The sequence below is a fragment of the Nelusetta ayraudi genome, unplaced genomic scaffold (genome assembly GCF_046127955.1).
Source record: "Nelusetta ayraudi isolate G7.1 ecotype Tasmania unplaced genomic scaffold, CSIRO-AGI_Nayr_v1 ptg000048l, whole genome shotgun sequence".
Classification (NCBI taxonomy): domain Eukaryota; kingdom Metazoa; phylum Chordata; class Actinopteri; order Tetraodontiformes; family Monacanthidae; genus Nelusetta; species Nelusetta ayraudi.
This window is the reverse complement of record NW_027466098.1, coordinates 13,791,811-13,812,489: the sequence shown is the minus strand read 5'-3', so window position 1 is coordinate 13,812,489 and position 20,679 is coordinate 13,791,811. Positions and strand designations below refer to the sequence as shown.

The following is a 20,679-nucleotide window of genomic DNA, read 5'->3' as shown; positions in this document are numbered from 1 at the left end:
TCTTCGCGGGACGGTGGTGGACTGGACGGAGCTCACTAGCGACACCCACCGGCGACAGGACAGGCCAGCAGTAATATTCAGTGTCAGTCGACGTTGTCAGTCCGTCACCAACAGTCTGACAATTCGTGGCTTTGACTTCAATTATAGGATTAAAATACGCCTCCCTGCCCCCACGAGACTTAGCTGTAAATTCAAGTTTATAACAGTTAGTGTTAGTTTTTGTATACCGACTCAGTTGGCACTTGTGTAAACACCTATGATAGTTTGCTGCGTTGATCTTGAAGAGACAAATATGAAAAATGTCTGATAGATACATTTGTGTGCATTAGACAAAGGGCAAGTCTAAAACCATGATAACATTGTTTATTGTAGTGAACTGATCAACGTGTGCTGCATGAAACAAACACAAACACAGCCAATGGATTTTGGTTAAATAGTCTTGAAATTTTCCAGAACCTTGTTTATAAAACTGCAAAACTTGCATCATCTTCGTTATACTGTCTCCCGTGAACAGACGGAACTGCCCACGCGCAGTGCCTGTGTATCAATCATGGCCAGTTCTTCATCATTCACCCACTCTTCCTCCACTGGTGAACTGACAGGTTTCGGGGTCGGAGTCTGTACAGGTTTTAAAGTGCACGGTGTCCCAGACCTTCGAGGGGGGACGAATGTCTTTTTTATACAGGGGGAGGCGGTTGAGTTCAGGAGCAAGAGATGGGGCGGCGACGGGATACGTGACAGGTAGTCCAGGGCTCTCCTCCTCTTCAGGCTGCTCGGATCCTTCTCTGCAGAAGAGTTTGTGTCAAGAGGCTTCCTGCCAATGGGGGTGCAGGGTCCAAGGTTTCTGACTGACTGCTGAAACGCCACCTGCTTTGTTAGAATAAATCATAAATCAAATGAAAGACAGTGTGACAATGAACTCAAAGCCCATGAACTGGCGCTTGCCTTTGTATCTGGCCTCCTGTCCCTTGCACACGCTGGGGTTCCTGCTCGCTGAGCTGGAGAAGTGATGTAACTCAGGCCATCAGACTTGATTAGACATGAAAGCTTCTCTTCAGCAGTTGGCATAAAGTTCTCCTGGCACTGAAAACAAAGTATGAGAACTGAATCATGGAGCATATCTTTCAAATCAAATCAAATCAAGGAAACTGATGGGTGCCATTGGTTTACACAATAAATGTTTTTTTTTTTTTAACAATTCATACTTTGTACAGTATTATTGGTATAAATGGGTTTCTGTATAAATGCATGTTTTTGTTTTTGTTTTTAAATTTATGGCATGCCTCTGCTAATTGTTTCTTATCCGACTCTTTAACAGTGGATACTGTTGGAAAAATGGGAATTTCCTCCCAGTATCTGTCTATTTATGATGAATGATTTGTATGCATTTAATAAAAAGCACCGCAATTAATATTTTCTACCATATTTTCTGCAGATTCATGCATTTGCTAAAACAACACACTTTTCTTCCCCTGCATCACTGTTTTTGGATGTCAGCACTGTACCTGGATGAGGTTTCTGAGCTGGCTGAGGGATTCCTGCAGATGAGCTTCTTTGGGGTTTGTCGAGAAGACCGTCAGATCCCCAGCATAAATGACAGGGGTGGGAACTATGGACTGGCCTCTCAACTGGAGGTTGCCCAGAGCCAAGAGGGCTCGTGGTCTCACCACATCTTCCAAACCGGACTGAGCGAAGCTGCTGAAACAGCGCACCTTCACAAAGTTCAGCTTCCCATCTGCCAGATAGAACGCAGGCGATGGACCTGTATCAAGGACACAAACAGGCATTGAGAACCGAGCTCATATTGGCCAGGGTCTGTTGTGAAAAGAGGAATCTCCAACCCTGAGCATCTATGATGCTGATGACGTATCCCGTCAGGTCGACTTCTCCACACAGCGGCTGGAACTCTGGGTTTTGTAGAGTCACAAAATCAGTGGAGACCCTTGGTTGGTATCGAGACGACAGCCAATCCTGAGAAGCCTGAAGGATACAACGTAAATAAATCAAATATATAAATATTTACTGTTTCCATCAATAAATAATGTGTAAATTACTGCATATAAACCTTATAGAGGAGTTCTTTTTTACCTGTAGATGCTCAAACTGTGTTTTCTTTGTGCCAGTCAGTTGAACTGTTGTGCTTCCACCAGGTTTCTTTGCGTCTGAGGTGGTGAGGTTATATACTTTGTATCTACAACCTTCCTTCAGCAAAGACTGAAGGTCTGACGGAGGACGCCAAAGGCTCATTTGATAAGCTGAAGAAAAACAAAACAAAAAAAAAAACACCACCACGTTATTCGTTTCTCAAAAGCAGTGGATCTTGCTGTATTAGAGTGCAGGCAGATATAAAATGTAGAGACCACACAAACCGCTGCCAGGTTGCTGAGTGGAATCAGCGACGCAGAGCCTCCACACGGGAGCGACGTCTCGTCTGGGACAACCTCCTTCGCCGTCCTGGGCGTCTTCTAGCGCTCGCCGGTAACGTTCCTGCACCTCCGCCTGCTTTTTCTCCACCAGGGCGCGCCGGTATGCGTGCAGAGTCTCAATCTGCTGCACGCTCAAATGAGCCTGTAAAACGTGAAAACAAGACAGCGATGCAATATTAAAAACTCAGAGGAGTGGTTCAGGTGGTGGATGCGGGCGGTCCGTTCACCTCCAGGTAGGCCGGGTCGTCGCCCAGGGCTTCATACAGTTCCTCTCCGTCCTGGAGACTTGCGATATCCTGCCGACTGACTGTCCGTCTTCTCCGCTGGGGTTTGTTCTTCTCTGAAGTTAACATTTAAAAATCTTGTAATTTCATTCCATCCAACGCGAGACTTGATCCAAACGTTCCCTCCTACCTTTGTCCTCCTTTTCAAACTCAGACTGAATCTTGCTGAACATGGCCTCCATGGCCTTTTGTTTGCCCATGTTGTACCGTCTCTCCTCCCGCTCCTCTGCACGGACGGAGCGGAAGACGACGCCCCCATCTGGTTTCCTTTCCATCCACTGGTGAAAAGGTGCACAGCATTAGAATGTGATTTAATTTCTTGGGGGCAGGAGGAAAAGATGTGAGACACAGAAACGGACCTGCAGGGGGTAGCTCCTCAGAACGACAACGTCCACGCATCCCACCGGTCCTCCGCTGCCGTACAGAGAGGAGATAGGAAGCAGGAACGGCCGTGGGTCCCTCTGGAATCCCAGTCTGGAATCCCAGCGTGCCGGTCGGCTGCTGTTGGCACAAATCTGAACAAGAAGAAGAAAAAAAAACCAAAACCTTTCAATATGATGGCCCTGGTCTTGTCCAGAGTGTCACTCTGCCTGCTTGGCAGCTGGGCTAGGCTCCAGCAGACCCCCATGACCACGTGACGAAGTGGGTATTGACAATGGATGGATGTTTGGCAGCCCTGATTATGGATTTCTCTAATTCTAGCTTTTGCTCTACCTTTAACATGAGGGACTCGGGCGCTTCCAGAGGTGAACAAGCATCCTGGGATCCGACCAGCTGGGCGCCGTGAGTGATCAACTTCCCGCCGATGGCCAGTCGTCCTTTGAGCAGCATGGCGGTCAAGGGTTCATCCAGCTGAGCTTTAATGGCGTACCAACCGTCCGTCAGCCACACTACTGCGAAGGGGCTGTCCACTTTGGCATCCGCCCCTGGTGTCTTGGCTTTAGGAGAGCTCCCCCTGGAGGCCACCCCGCAAACACAGAGGACCAGAGTTTTGGCTGCGGTGTCGTCCCTCTCCATGATCTTCCTGAGAGCCGGCCGGCGGCTGTGGTCGACCTCGACATCGTACCTGGCACACAGCATTAGTGCAGGTTAAGACGGCAGCTCAGGATGGCTGACATGGTATGATCCACGAGAATGTGACAGAACACAGTTGGTAAAATAGTTCCAGTTTGATCAAATATCCAGGGCTCAATACTACGGTAACTGTAGTACAAAATATATTCAAAAATAAGTTTTTCAAATTTTAGGGGCAAAATGCAACCATTTAGGAGCAGCCTGGAACCCTGGAATATCATTAAATAATGGATAAATAACAAAAGCGAAACAGAAAGAGAACTTTTACAGCAATTCGTATTAAAATGTACAGTATGTAATTCTAGTGCGTACCGGAACTTGAGCTGCAGAAGAACCTGATGTGGCGTGAGACAGCGGCCGCCCATCGTTTCCGGAAAAGACCTTTCCATGGACGCCTGCTTCCACACGATCCAGCGGTAGTGATTGTGCACCCACTCCTCACTGATCAGCTTAGGGTCCACACCCGGAGTGTCACATAATGATCTCAAGAAGGAATAAAACAGACAGATATTGTCATATATATTAAATCATAGTTTTCCAAACGTAATCTAAGCAACTTTTTTCTTTTATAAATATACCGATAAAACTCTTCTTTCCCCGCCGTGCTGTCCTCACTGGGGACGAGCCAGCCTCCGTCAGCCAGTTGGACGCCACCAGCCTCCATTAAGGCCTCTGGTTGAACAAACTGCTTTAAACTGAAGCGAAAAGCTTCTGCTGTCTCGCTGGTGATCTCATGTGCATGTGGATGGACTCCGTGGCTGTAAAGCTGAAGAGAACAATAACGCGAGCATGTTAAACAGCTTTTTTCAGGTTTTAAACAGACAAAACAGTCTGTTGCAACAACAGTCCAGCTCTTACCTGTTGCCTGGCGTATCTCGCCGGAGTTTTTCCAGCTCCTGCGGCTTTCAAAGGTATCCTGGATGCTGCAGAGGTTTTGGTTTGAAACAACTTCCCCGGCAGAGGCCGGATGGTCTGACGCTTCTTCTTTCTGATCCTCATGTCCTGCATGTCTCGTGCCAGCTCGATGTTGGGCAAAAAGGAGGCTGTGGGCAACAGGAAAACTGTTACTTGTGCATGTTAATGCAGGTTTGAATCACGCTAACTTCATTGTGCAAGATTACAGTCATCACTATTTTAACACTTTGGCCTCCTTACATGACGTTTCTCTGGCAGATTCCTCTGAGCGGCCGCCAACAGGAAGGTTCTGATTGATTTCAAGTTCAGTCCTCGAGGTGTCAGCTGAGGCCACAGACTGAATATCTTCTTTGCTTTTACAATCTGGTGCGTCTCTGGTGCTTGGTGACTTCTCAGTGGGTGGTACAAAACTCTTGATTTTAACCGGCGTGACAGAAACACAGTTGCGTTTATCTTCCCCTTCCTCCTTCTCCCTCTTTGCTTCTGAGGAACTGTCTTGAACAACGACTCTTTGTTTCTTGAACGGAGGAATGAACACAGCAGACGTCCTCGCACTGTCCTTGACGGTGGCGCTCTGGCAGGTCTCCTTACTTGTGTTTTTACAGAGCGGAGGAACAAACGTGGGTGTCTTTGAAGGAGCCGTTTTGCCGTCTGCAGGACCTGAGCGCTCCTTTGGCGTAGTCTGCGGGAAACTGCTTTCGAAACACTTTGTTGCGTTCCTTTAAAACGACAAAACAACATGGCGTGAAGAGATGGACTGAAGCTGAAACTGACAGGAGACACTTGCAGCAACCTGAAGGTCAGCTGACCTGTGTGGCCCTGTGATGTTGGGTTGAAGCGACAGACTGTACCGAAAAGCTCTCCTGTCTTTCATCAAACCTTTAATGGAAAAAACAATACAAAAGCAAACGATGACAGGGGCACTAATTAAAAACTTGGTAGAAAATTAATAATTCAGACATATTTGTGAGTTATTCACCATTTGGGGAGCTTATTTCTGGTTCGAGCACTGAACCTCTTGGACCCACAACGGTCCTGTCAAACTCCTCCAGCAATCGTCTCTTTAAGGGAGGTTGACCTGGCAGGTTTAGCAACAGCAAGGCAATCATTTGTGGTTGATAGTAATGCTTGTCAAATCTTGCAAAAACAAATTCATTCAACATCCTAATAGGTAAAATGACTATCTCTACTTACCATTGGCACCTGGATCCTCCGCCGTTCTTTTGCCTCTACCTTTTTGCTCTTCAAAGTGGTCGCCACCTGATTTTGGATGATCATGCAAATGTGTGGAATTGTTGAGAGTCACCGAGGTTCTTCGAACCGCCAGGTGTTCGTCCTCCAGCAGAGCTTTGGTGCAGTCCAGGGCTTCCTGGGCTAAAAATCTTTGCTGGGTTTCGGTGCAGCCGGTGAGGTTCAGCGACTGAAGGTGCATCGCCGATGGCTGCACTGGCTTTTCCACCTCAGCTGCTGCCTCGCTGCCCAGCTGGTTCATTTCATACTCCAACACACTCAACATTTCCTCCTCGAGGCTGTCGCTGAGCTGACTCACTTCTGGTGGGCCGTCCTGTCCTATTGTGGAGGCTTTATTCTTTATGGCGCATTCACTTGGATTTTGAGCAGTTTCTCTCTCAGAGATTCCAGCATCAGTGAGGGTAAGAAGAGATTCTCCCACCTTTACACTTCCCTTTGAGTTCTCTTTGTCCCAGATTGCTGCATTTGAGCTGCTCTCTGCAGGTTTTACAGCTGATGGCTCTGATGGGCGAGGACCATGAGGGCTTCTGGAGTCAAGAGCTTCATCATAACGATCCCAGTCAGCCAAGTCTTCCAAAAGGTTCTTCGCCTTCAGCAGATTTTTCTGCGACACATGGACTTTGGCTCCCCCTGCAGTCATGAAACCGCCATGCATTTTATCTGAACCACAGAAAGCGTCTTTGTTCTCTCTTGTGTCTTCAAGGCCTTCTGAAAATGCCACCAGCTTATCCCCTGTTGCAGGATGTCCACCGTTTCTCACTGCTGAACTTGGAATTGGTTTTTTGAAGGGTGAACCCTTAACCCCTACTTCCTCCTTCACTCCCTCACATTCACTGAAGAGGAGTTTTGCTTTCTGGAGGGCGACAGATGAAATAGCAACTCCTTTGCCACTGGCTGTCAGAAATCCACCTGTTTGTGGTGGGAAACTGTGCGTGACGTCTGAGTTCAGCAGCGCCTTCGCTTTTGTCATAGCCTCTGTAGACACAGAGACCCTCTTTCCACTGGCTGTGTTGAATCCACCTCCAGAGCCCAATGTACTGATTGAAGGGCAATCAACAATCTGTGATTGCTCCTCCATTAAAACAGAGGTCTGTTTAGAACCACTCTGCGTGTTTTTGGAAACCTGCCCATTGGTTTTGAGATCAGTCTCCTCTCGAGTCCCAATTGGTTGTTGCTGAAAGGTCGATCCAGCCATAACGTCATGTTCCTTGAAAGAAGACTCAGCGTCTGTCATTCCCACATTGCACTCACTCAAAAGTTTCTTTGCCTTCAGCAGATTCTTCAGAGACACGTTGACTTTAGCTCCCCCTGCAGTCATGAAACCACCATGCATTTTATCTGAACCACAGAAAGAGTCTTTGTTCTCTCTTGTGTCTTCAAGACCTTCTGAAAATGCCACCAGCTTATCCCCTATTGCAGGACGTTCAACGTTTTTCACTGGCAAACGTGGAAGTGGTTTTTTGAAGGGTGAACCCTTAACCACTACTTCCTCCTTCAATCCCTCACATTCACTGAGGAGGAGTTTTGCTTTCTGGAGGGCGGCAGATGAAATAGCAACTCCTTTGCCATTTGCTGTCTGAAATCCACCCGTTTGTGGTGGGAAACCGAGTGTGACGTTTGATTTCAGCAGAGCCTTCGCTTTTGTCATCGCCTCTGTAGACACAGAGACCCTCTTTCCACTGGCTGTGTTGAATCCACCTCCACAGCCTGATTGACTGATTAAAGGGCAATCAATGTTCTCTGATTGCTCCTTCAATAAAACAGGTGTCTGATTGGAACCACTCTGTGTGTTTTTGCAAAGCCCCCCGTTGGTTTTGGGATGAATCTCCTCACGAGTCCCAATTTGTTGTTGCTGAAACGCCATAACGCCTGCCATAATGTCATGTTCCTTGAAAGAAGAATCAGCGTCTGTCACCCCCAGATTGCACTCACTCAAAAGCGTCTTTGCCTTCAGCAGATTCTTCAGCGACACGTTGACTTTGGCGCCCCCCGCTGTTGTGAAACCGCAGTCCAATCCTCCTGTAACAGGAGCTTCCTTGTGATCGCGAGTCCTGGAGTTTGGAACTGGGGCTGGCTTCTTGAAGTGTGGAGCTTTACCACTGATTTCCTCCTGGGCTCCCTCACATTCACTGAATAGGGCTTTTGCTTTCTTCAGGGCCGCGGATGAAATGGTGACGCCTTTGCCACTTGCTGTCTGAAATCCACCATTCTGTGGCGGAAAAGTCTCCTTTTCTTTCGGCTCTTCGTGTCTACCCTCGAACGGGGCATCTGAACTCAGCAGCACCTTTGCTTTGGCCATTGCCTCACTGGACACGGCTATCTTGCTTCCACTGGCTGTGCTGAATCCACCACGGTAGCTTGTTTCACTGACAGTAGAAGGACCAGCGTGTTCTTCCAACACAGGTTGGGTTTTCTTGAGAGGTGCTGCGGTGGAATATTTCACTGTATTGGATTCATGTTGTTCAAATGTTGATCCACCAACATTTTCACATCTCACTCCAAGATTACAATCGTTTAAAAGCTTCTTTGCTTTTAACAGATTCTTCTGTGACACATGCACTTTAGTGCCACCTGCTGTGGTGAAGCCACAGCTCAATATTCCAGTATCAGCGCTACCTCCCTTGTAGTCACTGGTCCAAGAGTTTGAAACAACGGTAATCTCCGATTTGGAACTCCTGCGTCCAAGATGTGCATGTGCATCCTGAGAGGCCTCTGAAAATGCCGCCGTCTTCTCATTTGCTGTGATTAATTCGCAACCCTTTCCTGCTGGACCTGGAATTGGTTTCTTGAAAGGTGAATTCTTAACAACTGCTTCCTCCTTGGCTCCCTCACATTCACTGAGAAGTGTTTTTGCTTTCTTCAGGGCTGCAGATGAAATCTTGACTCCCTTGCCACTGGCCGTCTGAAAACCAACCTTCTGTGGTGGAAATGAGTCGGTTTCCTTCAGCTCTTTGTTCCTGCCCTCCAATGTACCACCTGAAAACAACGGACCCTTCGCTGCTTTCGTTGCCTCATCGGACAAAAATGCCTTCTTTTCACTGGCCGAGTCAAATCCACTGTCGCTCAATTCATTGACTGCAGGGCGATCAATGCTCTCTGGTGGTGTGCACAGCAGGGGAGGATCTTGCATTGCAAATTGATTTTCTTTCAGACTGGGTGCACTGAGACGATCCACTGCAGTGAGGATGTTTTGAGCTCCTGCGCTGGACTCATTTGATGGGTTTTGGGCTTTCAGCGGCTTCGCCCCCACTGAGAAATCACACAGTGTTTTCTTAACATTTTCAGCAACATCTTGTTGCTTGGAATCACTTGTTGTTAATGAAGTAGGTGGGATTTCTGCAGTGAAACCAATGTCACTGAAAAGGGCTTTGGCTTTCTGAAGGGCCTGAAATGAAACAGTCACAACTTTGCCGCTGGCTGCAAGAAACCCACCATTCGCAGACGGCATCTCAGAGGCCGACTGCTCACAAGGAGCCTGTTTTGAAAAATTTTCATCTCTGACTTTGTCACAGTCGCTCAGCAGCATTTTTGCCTTCCTCAGAGCTTCAGATGAAACTGAAACTCCTTTTCCACTGGCCATATAGAATCCAGCATTTTCAGGTGCCTGCTGTGGGATCTGTTCAATGTGGCCTACTTTTGTCATCGCTTCAGCTGACATCCTTGCTTTCTCTCTATTGATGGCATTAGAGCTACTAGTGTGCGTAGACGGTTCAGCGTTCCAATTTTCAAACATTCTTGTTGTTCCCTGAGCCTTAATTTCTTCAACATTTTGATATTTCTGGCCTGGCTCATGTTTTAAAGGCCTGTTTGCTTTGAAGGGAGCCTCTGCCTTACGCATGGTATGTGCTGATAGAGAGCTTGCCTTCCCATTGGCCATCTGGAATCCGCCTTGACACATGGTAGTGCCTGTGCTGCTGGATATTTCTGTTTTGTCACAGTTTCTGACAGTGGTTGGGAACTTTTCCCCGGCTACAACGCTGCCCTCCAGGTCAGCAAACAAAGCTTTCGCTTTGCTCAGATGCTTTTTAGAAACACTCAAAACATTTCCCCTTGCAGTCTTGAATCCAACACCGAGCGTCAAAGCGGCATCGTTCCCCAGCGTGCTTGTCGCAGTTTGGCCATCCTTGTTGTGGGCTTCATCTGAGGCAACACTGTATCTGCTGTCAGACGTGTGCTGTGACGCATTTTCAGCCATGGGTTCTTCTTTTCGACCCGCATCTGGAAGTAGCAAATCTGCCGTTTCACTAGTGAGGTTGGATGTTTTTGCTGAAGTCACTTTATCACATTTAAGAACATTGGCATTTAGTGTTATATCGGCATTTGTCTCTGATTTTGTCTGGTTCTTTCCACCGTCGAGACTGAAGCTGTCATCAAAATCTATGCCTGAAAGAAAGTCGGAATCAAGTTCTTTGTCAGCCTCCTTGGCAGAGGTGGCACCATCTTGTTGTTTCGTCTTTGCCACTCTGATCTGCGTAAACTCAAACTGACTGTCTGCTTCCTCCAGGACGGTGCACAGCTCAGTAACGTCGGCTTTTTGCGAGGCTGTCAACTGGACACCGTTAACCACGATGTTTTCAGTTGAAGGGAGAAGCCGATCTGAGTGAGCAGTTTTCAAGGATTCTGCACTCATTTCCAGTTGATCTTTAGTGCATTCAACAGTCGTAGGGACAAAACCGTTTTCTCTTTCAGTCTCTTCAAAGAGATGCCTGGCTTTGGCCAGGCTGGCCGAGGAAATATGTATCTCCTTGCGTGATGCAGTTTTGAATCCTGATGCAAAGGCAGAAGGATCAGAAAAGGCTGTTTTTTCTGCAAGACGCCTATGAGCAAGGCCATCAGTTCCATTATCAGCGTTTTCTTTTGCATTCCCCAGCAGCCGAGTCGATTTACTCTCCCCGAGTAACTCACTTTCTTCGTTCAGTGTCACCATTTTTGTTTCTTTAAGTCCTTCGGGCAGCCTGGCATCAGCTCTGACTTCTTGCAAAAGACCATGCAGATGTTCTTCTCCAGCTCCTTTGTTTAGTGACGCAGAGGCCGCTGTCCCTGAGTCATCCATTTTAAAGTCCAACGGCTGCAGACTCTGACCAATGTTCTCCAGGTTGGTGGACGACACAGTCACATGACTGATGTCTGTGACGGCGGACTGGAATCCACTGTCAAGTATTGTGCTTTCGTTCACGAGCGTCGTTGGATTGGTGGTGGTAAGAGATCTGTTGCAGTCAGCGGGCAGGTCTGCTTGCCTCACTTTGCGGTAGGCTTGTTTCATGGCTGACAGACAGGCTGAGGGAGAGAAACCGCTCCATGACGAATCCTTTGCAACAACAGCCACTTTACCAGGGTCGGGAATATGACTGAAGTCCTGTGCAAAGTCCCTGGAAAGCTGTGAAATGTCAAGATCCTGTAGTTTACTTTGTTCAGGAAGGTGTTGATTCTCTTTTTTAGTCTGACTTTCCAGAGTTGCAGCTTCATTTTTCGAGGCACTGCAGTCTCCTTTGTCTGGGACTCTTTCCGAATTTATGTCTTGCCCTTAATTAAAACAAGTAAAAAGAAGAATTTATTTCTACATTAGTTTACAAGAAATTTGTGATCAACATTAGAGATTCTTGAAAAATGTGTTACCTGATTGTAGAATCCCGGATGAAGACCCCACTTTCTGAGTGTCTCCTCCTTGGCGTTGCACTTTGGCTGTCTCAACGCTGTACACAAATTTTCTCTTCCTACTCCCACATGCATATTGTGAGACTTTCAAGTGAGACCTTTCAAGTTGTTTGGGTGTTTCTATTTGTGAAGCCGCACTATCATGACAAATTGCGTCCGCAACACTGAGGGGGATCTCTGACAAACTTAATGGAGACCACTGGAGAGCTCCAATATCTTCAGCTTTCAGAGGAGGGGGAGAGGCAAGTCTTTCCTGACTGGATGGCCCCTGTTCAGCGGACAAAACGGTGTTTGTTGGCGATGTGACCGTGAACTTGGGGTCTCCTACCTTTTTTACAACTTTTTGCTTTCTTTTAACTCTGTCTGTTTTTGCCTTTCTCAGTGCAGAGTTACTATTGGTGAAAAATATCGAGAGAACATCCTCAGCTCCGTCGATGGCGCTAGCTATAGTGTTGCGAATATCTCCTTCCTCAATAGCATCTGGGAGCTTGTGCCTCCAAGCACACTCGCTCTGATTCAGTGAAGCCTTAGAAGAATCAAGTGACTCCAATGTGTCTTCACCTCCACAGGCAACAGCGTCTGTTGATTACACAACAGCAATCAGGGATACTGTGTCTGATATCAGAGAAATGTAAAGTAAAATGAAAGTACCTTGGTGAACAGTCGTTGTGGAGTTTTTTTGAGGTGACAAAAATCCAACTTCAGAAGCATTAGAAAGAGAGGGGAAAAGCTTCCGTACAATCTGAGAAAAATTAGTTTTGTTAAGTTTTTGCAGCATACGCTTATAACTTTGAGGGGGGTTAAAGTTGGATAAAATACTTACAACTACATTTTGCTCTTCAGATACACTAACTGGGCATGGGCTCTTGTTAGGTTTAGCTGTAGAATTGGTAAAAAGACAAAAGTAAAAAAAACAACAACCCAACAACATTTTTTTTTAAGTGAAACTGACAAAATAATCAAGTTGCTTACTTAAAATCAGAGTCGATGCTGTTGGTGTATTTAGAGAGCTCGTCCAGGATACATCAGCATGAGTATCAGCACCCAGTGCTTCAGATATATGCTTGGCATAACTGGCCTGTTTTGTTTTTTATTAAAAAGTGAAAAATATTTGGAGAATAAAAAATTAAAATAGAATAACAACCCAAACTACAATTTGCAAGAAAACAAAATCAAGGAATGAATCACTTTTAGACATGCATCAACTTTGCCACTTACATCAGATTTCTGTGGGGTATTATGTAGATCTGTAGAGTGAAACATAACCAGTGATGACAGAATATTGCGAGAATTTGATTAAAAAAAAAAAGAAAATTGAAAAAATTGAAGACAAAAGTTTGAATCTTACTGAAACTGTCCTGACTCTGATACTGCAAACCACAAAGCTTCACACCATGGAATCTAAAAAAGACAGAGATGTGTTTATTGAAAATCTTAAAATACAAGTTGGCATTGATTGGGAAATATCAATCTTTTCTCGCCATAATTTGTGCACCTACCTTTCTTTTGTCTCCTGAGACAAATATGGACTTTGTGTTCCAGCCCATGGAAGTGCTTCTCTTTCTAGAGTGAACCACAGAAAACATTTTTCTAATGAACCATTGATACAAAAGAGATTCAAATGGTTTGATTATAATTTTGTTTAGCCTTAGCAGACAGATTAATCAACAATATTTTCGAAATTTTAAACATCAATTTACAGCAAAAAATCAAATCAAATAATAAGTTAGTAAAACGTTGACATTCATCTCAAACATTACCTTGGTCAGAGTTAAACGACTGCTCATCCTCAGTCCCAGGTGACACAGTCTTACAATGCCTGAAGGCTTTTGGTGTGGAAAACAGCTGACTGTCAACTGCATTTTTATTGAAAGGTGTTTTAAAATGGCCCTCTTGGTTGGGGCACAGGTCGTCCTGATCAGAGACGTTTTCCTCGCTGATCAATTGTTTGGATGTCAGTGTCTCAAACCAATCTGGATCCAGAGGTCCGAGCTCTGAATAGCAACATTAAAATGCATAAATAAGAAATTGAAAAAAAAAAAAAAAAAAAATTGGATACATTTGTGTATGTAATTGTATACTTGTATATTTACACATCACATGAATATCATTCACACATGCAGTGTAGTCCAACGCAATATATAGTTCTCTAGCAGCACAAACAGAAACTGTTTTTGTGTATCTTAGAAATATAAAAGAAAACAATACTTGGTTTCTTACCCTCCCATATTTCATCTTTGAGGGCATCAAACATGTTTTTGAGAGGGAAATCCATTTCATATCGCCGGAGTATAGTCTAAAAAATGGACTGCATCCCACCTGAGCACAAACAGATTCACTCAGATTTTTTTTTAACATACAGAAAACACCAGTGGGGTTAGACAATTTTGCTAGCATACTGACTTCCTCTGACTACACAACTTATGGAACTAGCGTCCAGCAGCGGCCCTAGCTCTTCATGTTGAAGCGAAAACAAGAGTTAAGAATTGTCACTAGCGAACCAGTTGGCCATTTACATTCGTAAAGTTGATACCACGGTGCAGAATAAGAGGTTAAACAATTCATGTCAACTTTGACGGCTGCGACATTGCGAAAAGCTCCAAAATCGTCGATTTAGACTTGAGGTTAACTTACCATGGCGGCATTCGGATTTCTTTATTTTCATTTCCCCATGAAACCGCTGAGAAAATATTGTCAACAGAAAATAAAACTACGACAATATATACTTTAAGCGTTGAGTAGGTGAGCATGGACCAGGGTTTCTAGTGCAAGTCTCTGCTACTACACAAACCTCGCGCGCCGCATAGCTGACTTCAAAATAAGATTGTTGTTCAAAATAAAGTGTAAAATAATTCGATTCTAAAATAGTTTAACAGGAGTAAACTATTATATAAATGATTTTTTACAATACTAGATTACACATGTGTTTTTAACCTTCAAAATTATTGAATATTAACAAATGCAACAAACAAAAAATGCTTTTATTGTCAAGTTTAGCACTTTGAGGAAAGCTTCCTGTTGGTGACGCGTCATCCTTGTTTCCGGCGTTGAAGTTGAGCGCGCATGTCAGTATCAAGCAAGACCCCGAGATCCAATATGACGGTCCATACACATTCCCTCGTATGGAAAATGTTTTTACAAATAGTCGCTCATTTTAACCCCATGTCATTGCATTTATCAATACAATCGCGGCCTGCAGTTAAAGGGAAATGACGTTTTCAGGCAGTAGGCGGAGTTAGCCTCAAACCTCAAAGTCTGTACTGACTGCGCCAACTGCTGTTGTAATGTGGAAGTGACTGCAAAGATGCAAATTAGTTTATATATATATATATACATATATATATATATATATATATATATATATATATATATATATATATATATATATATATATATATGTATATATATATATAAAATCATTTTCAGTCTTCATTACCTCTTTGTTTTGTGTACATCACATATTAGTCTGGTTTAGCCTCACTTAACATAATATTCATATTTGCCAATGTTGTATGTTGGATGAAAAGTTATTTTTTATTTTGAAAAGGCTGTGACGGCTGCTATTGTAAAGAAGGAAAGTGGCAATTTTCTTTCTGTACAGAAGCTTAATTGTACAACCAGTGTTAACAAATGTAAGTTTAATTTTCTTGTTACATTAGTATACAGAACACCAAAGTACAGTACAATGCAAAGGCAGGTATTTACAAGGCAAGAGGCTACATCCACAACTTTGCAATCATCTCTACATGCAACTCAAATTGTGATTTCAGAAAAATACAGTCTTAAGGGTATGCGCAAAGCCCCCATTGCTCTATATACAATTATTTATTCATTTAAAATAGTGTATTTGTTCATAAACATTACTATTTCTCTTTATAGTATAAAGGATTTGCAAGCTTGGCAGGTTTAATAAAAGAAATAAAATATTTTTTCTTCTGCTATAAATCTAGTTATTAAAAGCATATTTTTCTCTTGCAGTAATATAAATAATTTACCCCAGCTGCTAAAAAGCTGCACAATTAAAAAAAAGGTACAGTAAGATGTTTTAAGTACACGTAACCAACCCAGCAGCATGTCGGTTTAACAGACATTACAGTAGTATTGCAGCATGTTGATGCATTTTAATGTCGACCAATTATAAACATCACTATCCATCATTCAATTTGTGATGGTCGTCGGGTTCATATAACACACTCAAACACCTACACGCAAACGCACCCTCACACAAACACTCCAACATGACAAACGCTTTTTTTTCCCCAAGTATGGAACGCTCCCTTTCTCTTACTTTAACAATTCCATGTTTTCCAATGCTATGGTAATCAAATACATTCTTCACGATACAGTAAATGTCTTCCACTTCAGTGAAGGATTGCACATTTTCCCTTGACAATTAACACAACACAACTGAAAGAGAATCACTTTGGTATGCCATTTTGCTAAATTTGAAAGGTGTTGACCTCAGTAGCATGTGGTCGCTCTGTGACAATGTTAAATATTAGTGCAATTAAGGTACGAGTCTCTTTGAAATGACAGCGTTGCTTCGGAGGATGTGACTACATGACATTTAGGTTGTTCCTGGGAGAGAGCAGAGTGCTTGTTCATGGCTGAGATGATAGCTGTGACCCCGCGCAGGAACAAGGTTTGGGGTTGGGACGGCGCGCTGTGCAACCGCAGGGTCATCGTCCCCTGCTGTCCTCAAAGAGTTGACCCTGAGACCCTGGAGTCCGGAAGGAAAGCTGTGATGGCTCGGTAGCCTTGGGCTCGCCGGATCATATCTCGAATCTCACCGTTCAGTTCCATCAGCTTGACAGAGATTTCCGTCAGGTCCTGTTTTGAGCCCACCAAAGCAAAAGTCCCTGTCTGACCAAGGGACTGATGTCTGAAATAGATATTGAGCAGAGTCTGGACCTCGTCCTCTGAATGGTTGCCAAAGATGTCATTTGGCCACGCTGTTCTGCAAAATAACATTAAAAAAATATTTTGTTATCTGATTTCCAGTAAATGTGGACCCAGTATTGCTGAAACTGATACTTTACTGCCAATAACAGCAATTTTCTGTCAGTGAGAACATTTTTTTTGGATAACTGTTTCCTCTGCTACAGAACACGACACTAACATCCACAACTACATGACAAAGCAGCAGACGAAAACAAGGCAAGAATCGATCCCAGTCGTCTACTACCCACCTGATACTGATGCCAACATTAGACTCAATAACCTTGGTATCTGATCAATCCGCCCACCACTTGCCTTAAGCTCATTTATGACTCAACAGATACACAAGTTTGTTTTGTTTTTTTCTCCCCTTACCTGCATTCCCGAATGTACCGGATGGCCATCAGATACCCGTTGTTCTTCAGACACTCCAGGATTGCCTGAACAGCGGCTTCAGAGGAGCTGAAGGTGGGCTCAGAGCAGGAGCTCTCCTGGACGGCACTCTTATCATCCGTCAAGGAGGCTGCTGCCGACCTCAGGTTGGTCTTCAACTCGTTTAGCTCTTTAGACATGTTGGTCAGCTGCGAAGGGGGAGAGCGGCTGATGTGAATCCGTGCTGCAAATCAGATGGGGGGGGTTGCTGCGGTTTAATGTAAAGGATGATGATGCACTTACCTCAGGAATGGAGCTTATTGTGTAGGCCTGTTCAATCAGCTTACAGTAAGACTGAAAGAGTAGAAGCAGCTGAAAGTGTAGCTTGTAGAGTCTTTGACACAGTTCCAGTTGCTAGATATGAAAAAAGGGAGCATTAGGCAGGAAAACAGGAAACTAAGCAGGATTGTGGAATTTTTAAAACATATTTTCTGTCCGGCGTTCAGGTTTTTAATAAGTTCTGGTGAAAGCACAGAAACACTATCTAGAGCAAGAATATGGAGCTTTCCAACTTACAGCCAGAGATTCCATTTGCTACATAGCAAGCATGTAGCAGGACAGAATAGAGTGTGAAAACAGAGAGTCAAAGAACAGGCAGTGTCTGATGATTTTTTTTCCTTAAAGGGAGCTTAAAAGTTTTTGCACAGGTCACTGAATTGTCATGCAAGAGGAAGCAATGTCAAGGTTGACACGTGGAGAACAACCGAAAGTAGAAGAGCAGGAAGTGGCGGTGATTTAATAAAAGAAAAAGCCAAGTGAAACCAGCCAAGCACAGTTTTGCCTTTTACGTAGCAGTATCACATTCACTTTGTATTGGGCGGTTGACTTTAAGCAGCAACACTTTCCATTGATATTTTTTCCTTTTGTGGGTTCAGAGTGATGGAAATCTGCCTTACTGCTAGATAAACTGCAAATCAGGAGAAACTGGCTCCCGTGGCCGGCAGAGCTGAACGTAAACGGGATGTGCGTTGAAATGAGATAATCAGGTGTGGCGTGCGGCAACGTGAGGTTTTCAGAGAATTAGAGGTAACACTCACAGAACTACAGTAGCACACAGTAACCGCAGTGCATGAGGTACAGTATTAAGAGGTCAGTTGAAGTTAGTCGCAATCTTATTTTCTTCCAGCAGGCTGAACAAATAGGTTTTTTTTTGAGTCGTGCAGCCATTTCGGTGGCCAATGAAGTCAAGTCAACCAGTGCATCACATCAATATGCTGTTGATATTAGTCGCTGTTCATTTAAAAAAACAAAAAAAAAACAACCTAATAATAAAAATGTATGTTTACCTTCTCCTCATGTTCCACTGGCTGACATGTGACCACCGTCCCCCCAGAACTTCTGGGAAATGTGGCCTTGCAGTTGCTGAGCCACTGAAGGAGAGACAAAAACACAATAAAGTTACAACTTCAAATACATTTTTAATAGGGCTTAAAGGCGTAACTACTGAGGACCTTACAGAGAGAGCGGCCTCCTTCCTGTTGTTGTATGTATCGAGATACTCTTGAAGCTCCAGCACGCTGAATTTCATTTTTTCCAGAAGCCCATAAGACATTATCTGCAAAAATAGGATGTCTGTTAAAAAAAAAGTCCTGGTCACACTTTGCGCTGTGAGTGCGCAACATGTCTGATTACTTACTGTGTCTGCGTCTATAAACAGCGTTGGGCACTCGGAGCAGGTCGTCAGCATCTGAGAAGACCTCAAGAGCTTGGACCCAAGTCCTCTCAGGCCGTCGCCGAGGTAACTCACGGCGTCGCATGTCAGAGAGCAAAATTTGGTCTGAATACTCTGCAATGGAACCGAAGTGGCTCAGTGAGGAGGGTAAAATCCGGCACATTGAATTAGCTGAACAACCTAAAGTGTCTTCTGTGTTCAGGGATCAAGGCTTCAATGGAAGGATGAAATGATTCCTTTCATTCTCACTTTTCTTTCTTACTATACAAATCGTTTATTTCATTTTATTTATTTTTAATTCATTCTACTCTATTATAGTCTATATTATTCTATTCTATTCTATTAAAGGACAATGAGCCACAAATGAAATCCTGCCACCCCTCACTTGAGGTGTTTCTGTTGAACCAGGCATATTGCAAATTGAATGCTAACAGAATACCTGGAACAGTGACGAGAACACGTGGAAAGTGTAGACGGCGCAGGAGCCGTCCGTGTCGGCCACCAGCTGGTTGATGTGGCTCCTCCAGGCCTCCTCAGCGTCGTCGCACACGGCGGGCTGGAAGGCCGCCAGGATGGCGGAGAAGAAGGGCGACGGCGGCGGCGAGGAGCGGCCCTCCAGGAGGTCGTCCCTCTCCTCCTCGGCCAGGCTGGGCAGGTGCAAAGGTCAGGTCAGGGTGGGAGCGGAGAGTCACGCGAGGCAGGTAAGCGGGTGGCTGGTGGACGGGCGGCTAACCTGGGCACGCAGCCGTCCATGCTGTCGAGCTCCCCTCCGCCGGCGGCGGCGTGAACCAGGTCCGCCACCAGCGCCTCGCTGCAGTGCAACTCGGGCGGCAGCTCGCTGATGGAGAGCGAGATGTCGTCCTCCAGGACGCCGGCGTCTCCGTCCTCCTGGGACGACTCGCGCTGAGGAAATTAAAGACACCAACAGCAGCTTAGAAGCGGCCGCCGTCGACGCTCGCCAAGAGCGAAACTCTGATGCAGCATGCGGTAAAAAAAAAAGCTGTTAGATAAAATGTTGCTCCGGATGCTACGCTCAAATGTCTCAACTTTATTCAACATGACATTTTGTAGTAAAAGCAAACACACTAACCTTGACGTCGGACCCTAGGGGCTCTCCTTGCGGTCTTTTCTTTTATCATAAAATTAGGCGGTTGCATTGTGCCAATCAGGTGGGATTCAAAATTATTCTGTTTAACAGCGATGTGCCGCTGCCCTCTTGTGTGTTTTTCGGGGAAAGGCAATGTGTACACCTTTTGACGGTCTCCCGCATGCCAAGAGCTTTTTAGTCGAGATGCCTCAAGCCACCCACACAGAAGCAGTAGGTATACACATTGCCTTAAACAGACAGACAGAGGAAGACAGACCCTGCCGCCCACCCACAATCGACCCCCATTTTTTGTCAACTACAACATCTTAAAATCCCCAGACAGCCTCTTACCAACTCCAGGAGAGCACAGACAACTAGCGCCAAAGTCAAAAGCACTAAGACTACTCTGCTTGCAAGGTATTAGTTCATTCAGCGATCAGCATGCAACTACAGAAAAATAAAACAACCCATTGATGCTATAATAAGAGGAAATGTAAAAGGTTGAACCCCAAAAAAACAGAACAAAGACCGAACCCAAAACAAGAAGAAACAGAATAAGCTCCTATTTGGCAAAATTAGTGAAGAACTCGAGGATAGAGCTGCGATAGGAGTTAGTATTCCCCAGAATCTCCGACACTCTGAAGCCCTTATTCACCCGTTGCTTCGAGTCCTCTGGCAGCTGGGCCTCGAAACTAGGATTTTTGGTGATTAGAGGGGCCGGCTCGGAGGAAGTTGTGTGAAAAAAGGTCGGGAGAGAGTCCATGCTGATCTCTGCCGTCGGAGAGAGGCTGACGGTCTGCGGAGAGGGAGAGAAAAAAAGGCGAGAGGTGTTGGAAATGAGCAGCATTCCTGGACTGCCTGGGGTGACAGCTGCACGGACACATGAGTGCCCCCTCTGCCACCGCGGGTCCTTGAATGCATCGCGACTGCTTTGTGTAAAAGAGC

General features: G+C 45.0%; 2 protein-coding genes across 3 annotated transcripts in view; both read right to left on the bottom strand.

Annotated features, from left to right (window-relative positions):
* Nucleotides 1-343: 343 nt before the first annotated feature.
* brca2 (BRCA2 DNA repair associated) lies at nucleotides 344-14,388 on the bottom strand. The gene is made up of 27 exons (XM_076036479.1): nucleotides 14,240-14,388; nucleotides 13,826-13,924; nucleotides 13,366-13,599; nucleotides 13,105-13,168; nucleotides 12,954-13,006; nucleotides 12,824-12,852; nucleotides 12,578-12,683; nucleotides 12,429-12,484; nucleotides 12,257-12,347; nucleotides 11,567-12,184; nucleotides 5,894-11,473; nucleotides 5,679-5,777; nucleotides 5,509-5,578; nucleotides 4,940-5,418; nucleotides 4,643-4,827; nucleotides 4,363-4,550; nucleotides 4,097-4,267; nucleotides 3,425-3,776; nucleotides 3,070-3,225; nucleotides 2,841-2,988; nucleotides 2,654-2,766; nucleotides 2,370-2,568; nucleotides 2,089-2,255; nucleotides 1,842-1,980; nucleotides 1,506-1,762; nucleotides 940-1,083; nucleotides 344-867 (listed from the first exon to the last, which is right to left on the bottom strand). Exons 2-27 carry the CDS (start codon nucleotides 13,878-13,880, stop codon nucleotides 493-495), a joined length of 10,128 nt encoding a protein of 3,375 aa, XP_075892594.1. The 5' UTR covers nucleotides 13,881-13,924; nucleotides 14,240-14,388; the 3' UTR covers nucleotides 344-492.
* An 838-nt stretch (nucleotides 14,389-15,226) lies between these two features.
* Nucleotides 15,227-20,679, bottom strand: part of LOC142895432 (protein furry homolog) — a 42,293-nt gene continuing 36,840 nt past the window's right edge. For both annotated transcript variants that reach the window (XM_076036472.1, XM_076036473.1), the window contains exons 53-61: nucleotides 20,390-20,530; nucleotides 19,381-19,550; nucleotides 19,087-19,294; nucleotides 18,612-18,761; nucleotides 18,432-18,530; nucleotides 18,262-18,345; nucleotides 17,219-17,329; nucleotides 16,919-17,124; nucleotides 15,227-16,562 (exon numbers count right to left, since the gene is read on the bottom strand). In XM_076036472.1, the coding sequence (XP_075892587.1) occupies nucleotides 16,304-16,562; nucleotides 16,919-17,124; nucleotides 17,219-17,329; nucleotides 18,262-18,345; nucleotides 18,432-18,530; nucleotides 18,612-18,761; nucleotides 19,087-19,294; nucleotides 19,381-19,550; nucleotides 20,390-20,530 (1,428 nt within the window). In that variant the 3' untranslated portion in view covers nucleotides 15,227-16,303. The remainder of the gene's footprint in view (nucleotides 16,563-16,918; nucleotides 17,125-17,218; nucleotides 17,330-18,261; nucleotides 18,346-18,431; nucleotides 18,531-18,611; nucleotides 18,762-19,086; nucleotides 19,295-19,380; nucleotides 19,551-20,389; nucleotides 20,531-20,679) is intronic.

What these genes read in the sequence shown, in the direction of transcription:
- brca2 (XM_076036479.1), bottom strand. Translation starts at nt 13,880, where the DNA reads ATGGATTTCCCTCTCAAAAACATGTTTGATGCCCTCAAAGATGAAATA. An exon ending in CAAAGATGAAATATGGGAGG is followed by an intron (nt 13,600 to 13,825) that starts GTAAGAAACCAA and finishes GTTGCTATTCAG; the next exon opens with AGCTCGGACCTCTGGATCCA. An exon ending in GTTTGAAAAGGAGGACAAAG is followed by an intron (nt 2,767 to 2,840) that starts GTAGGAGGGAAC and finishes TGTTAACTTCAG; the next exon opens with AGAAGAACAAACCCCAGCGG.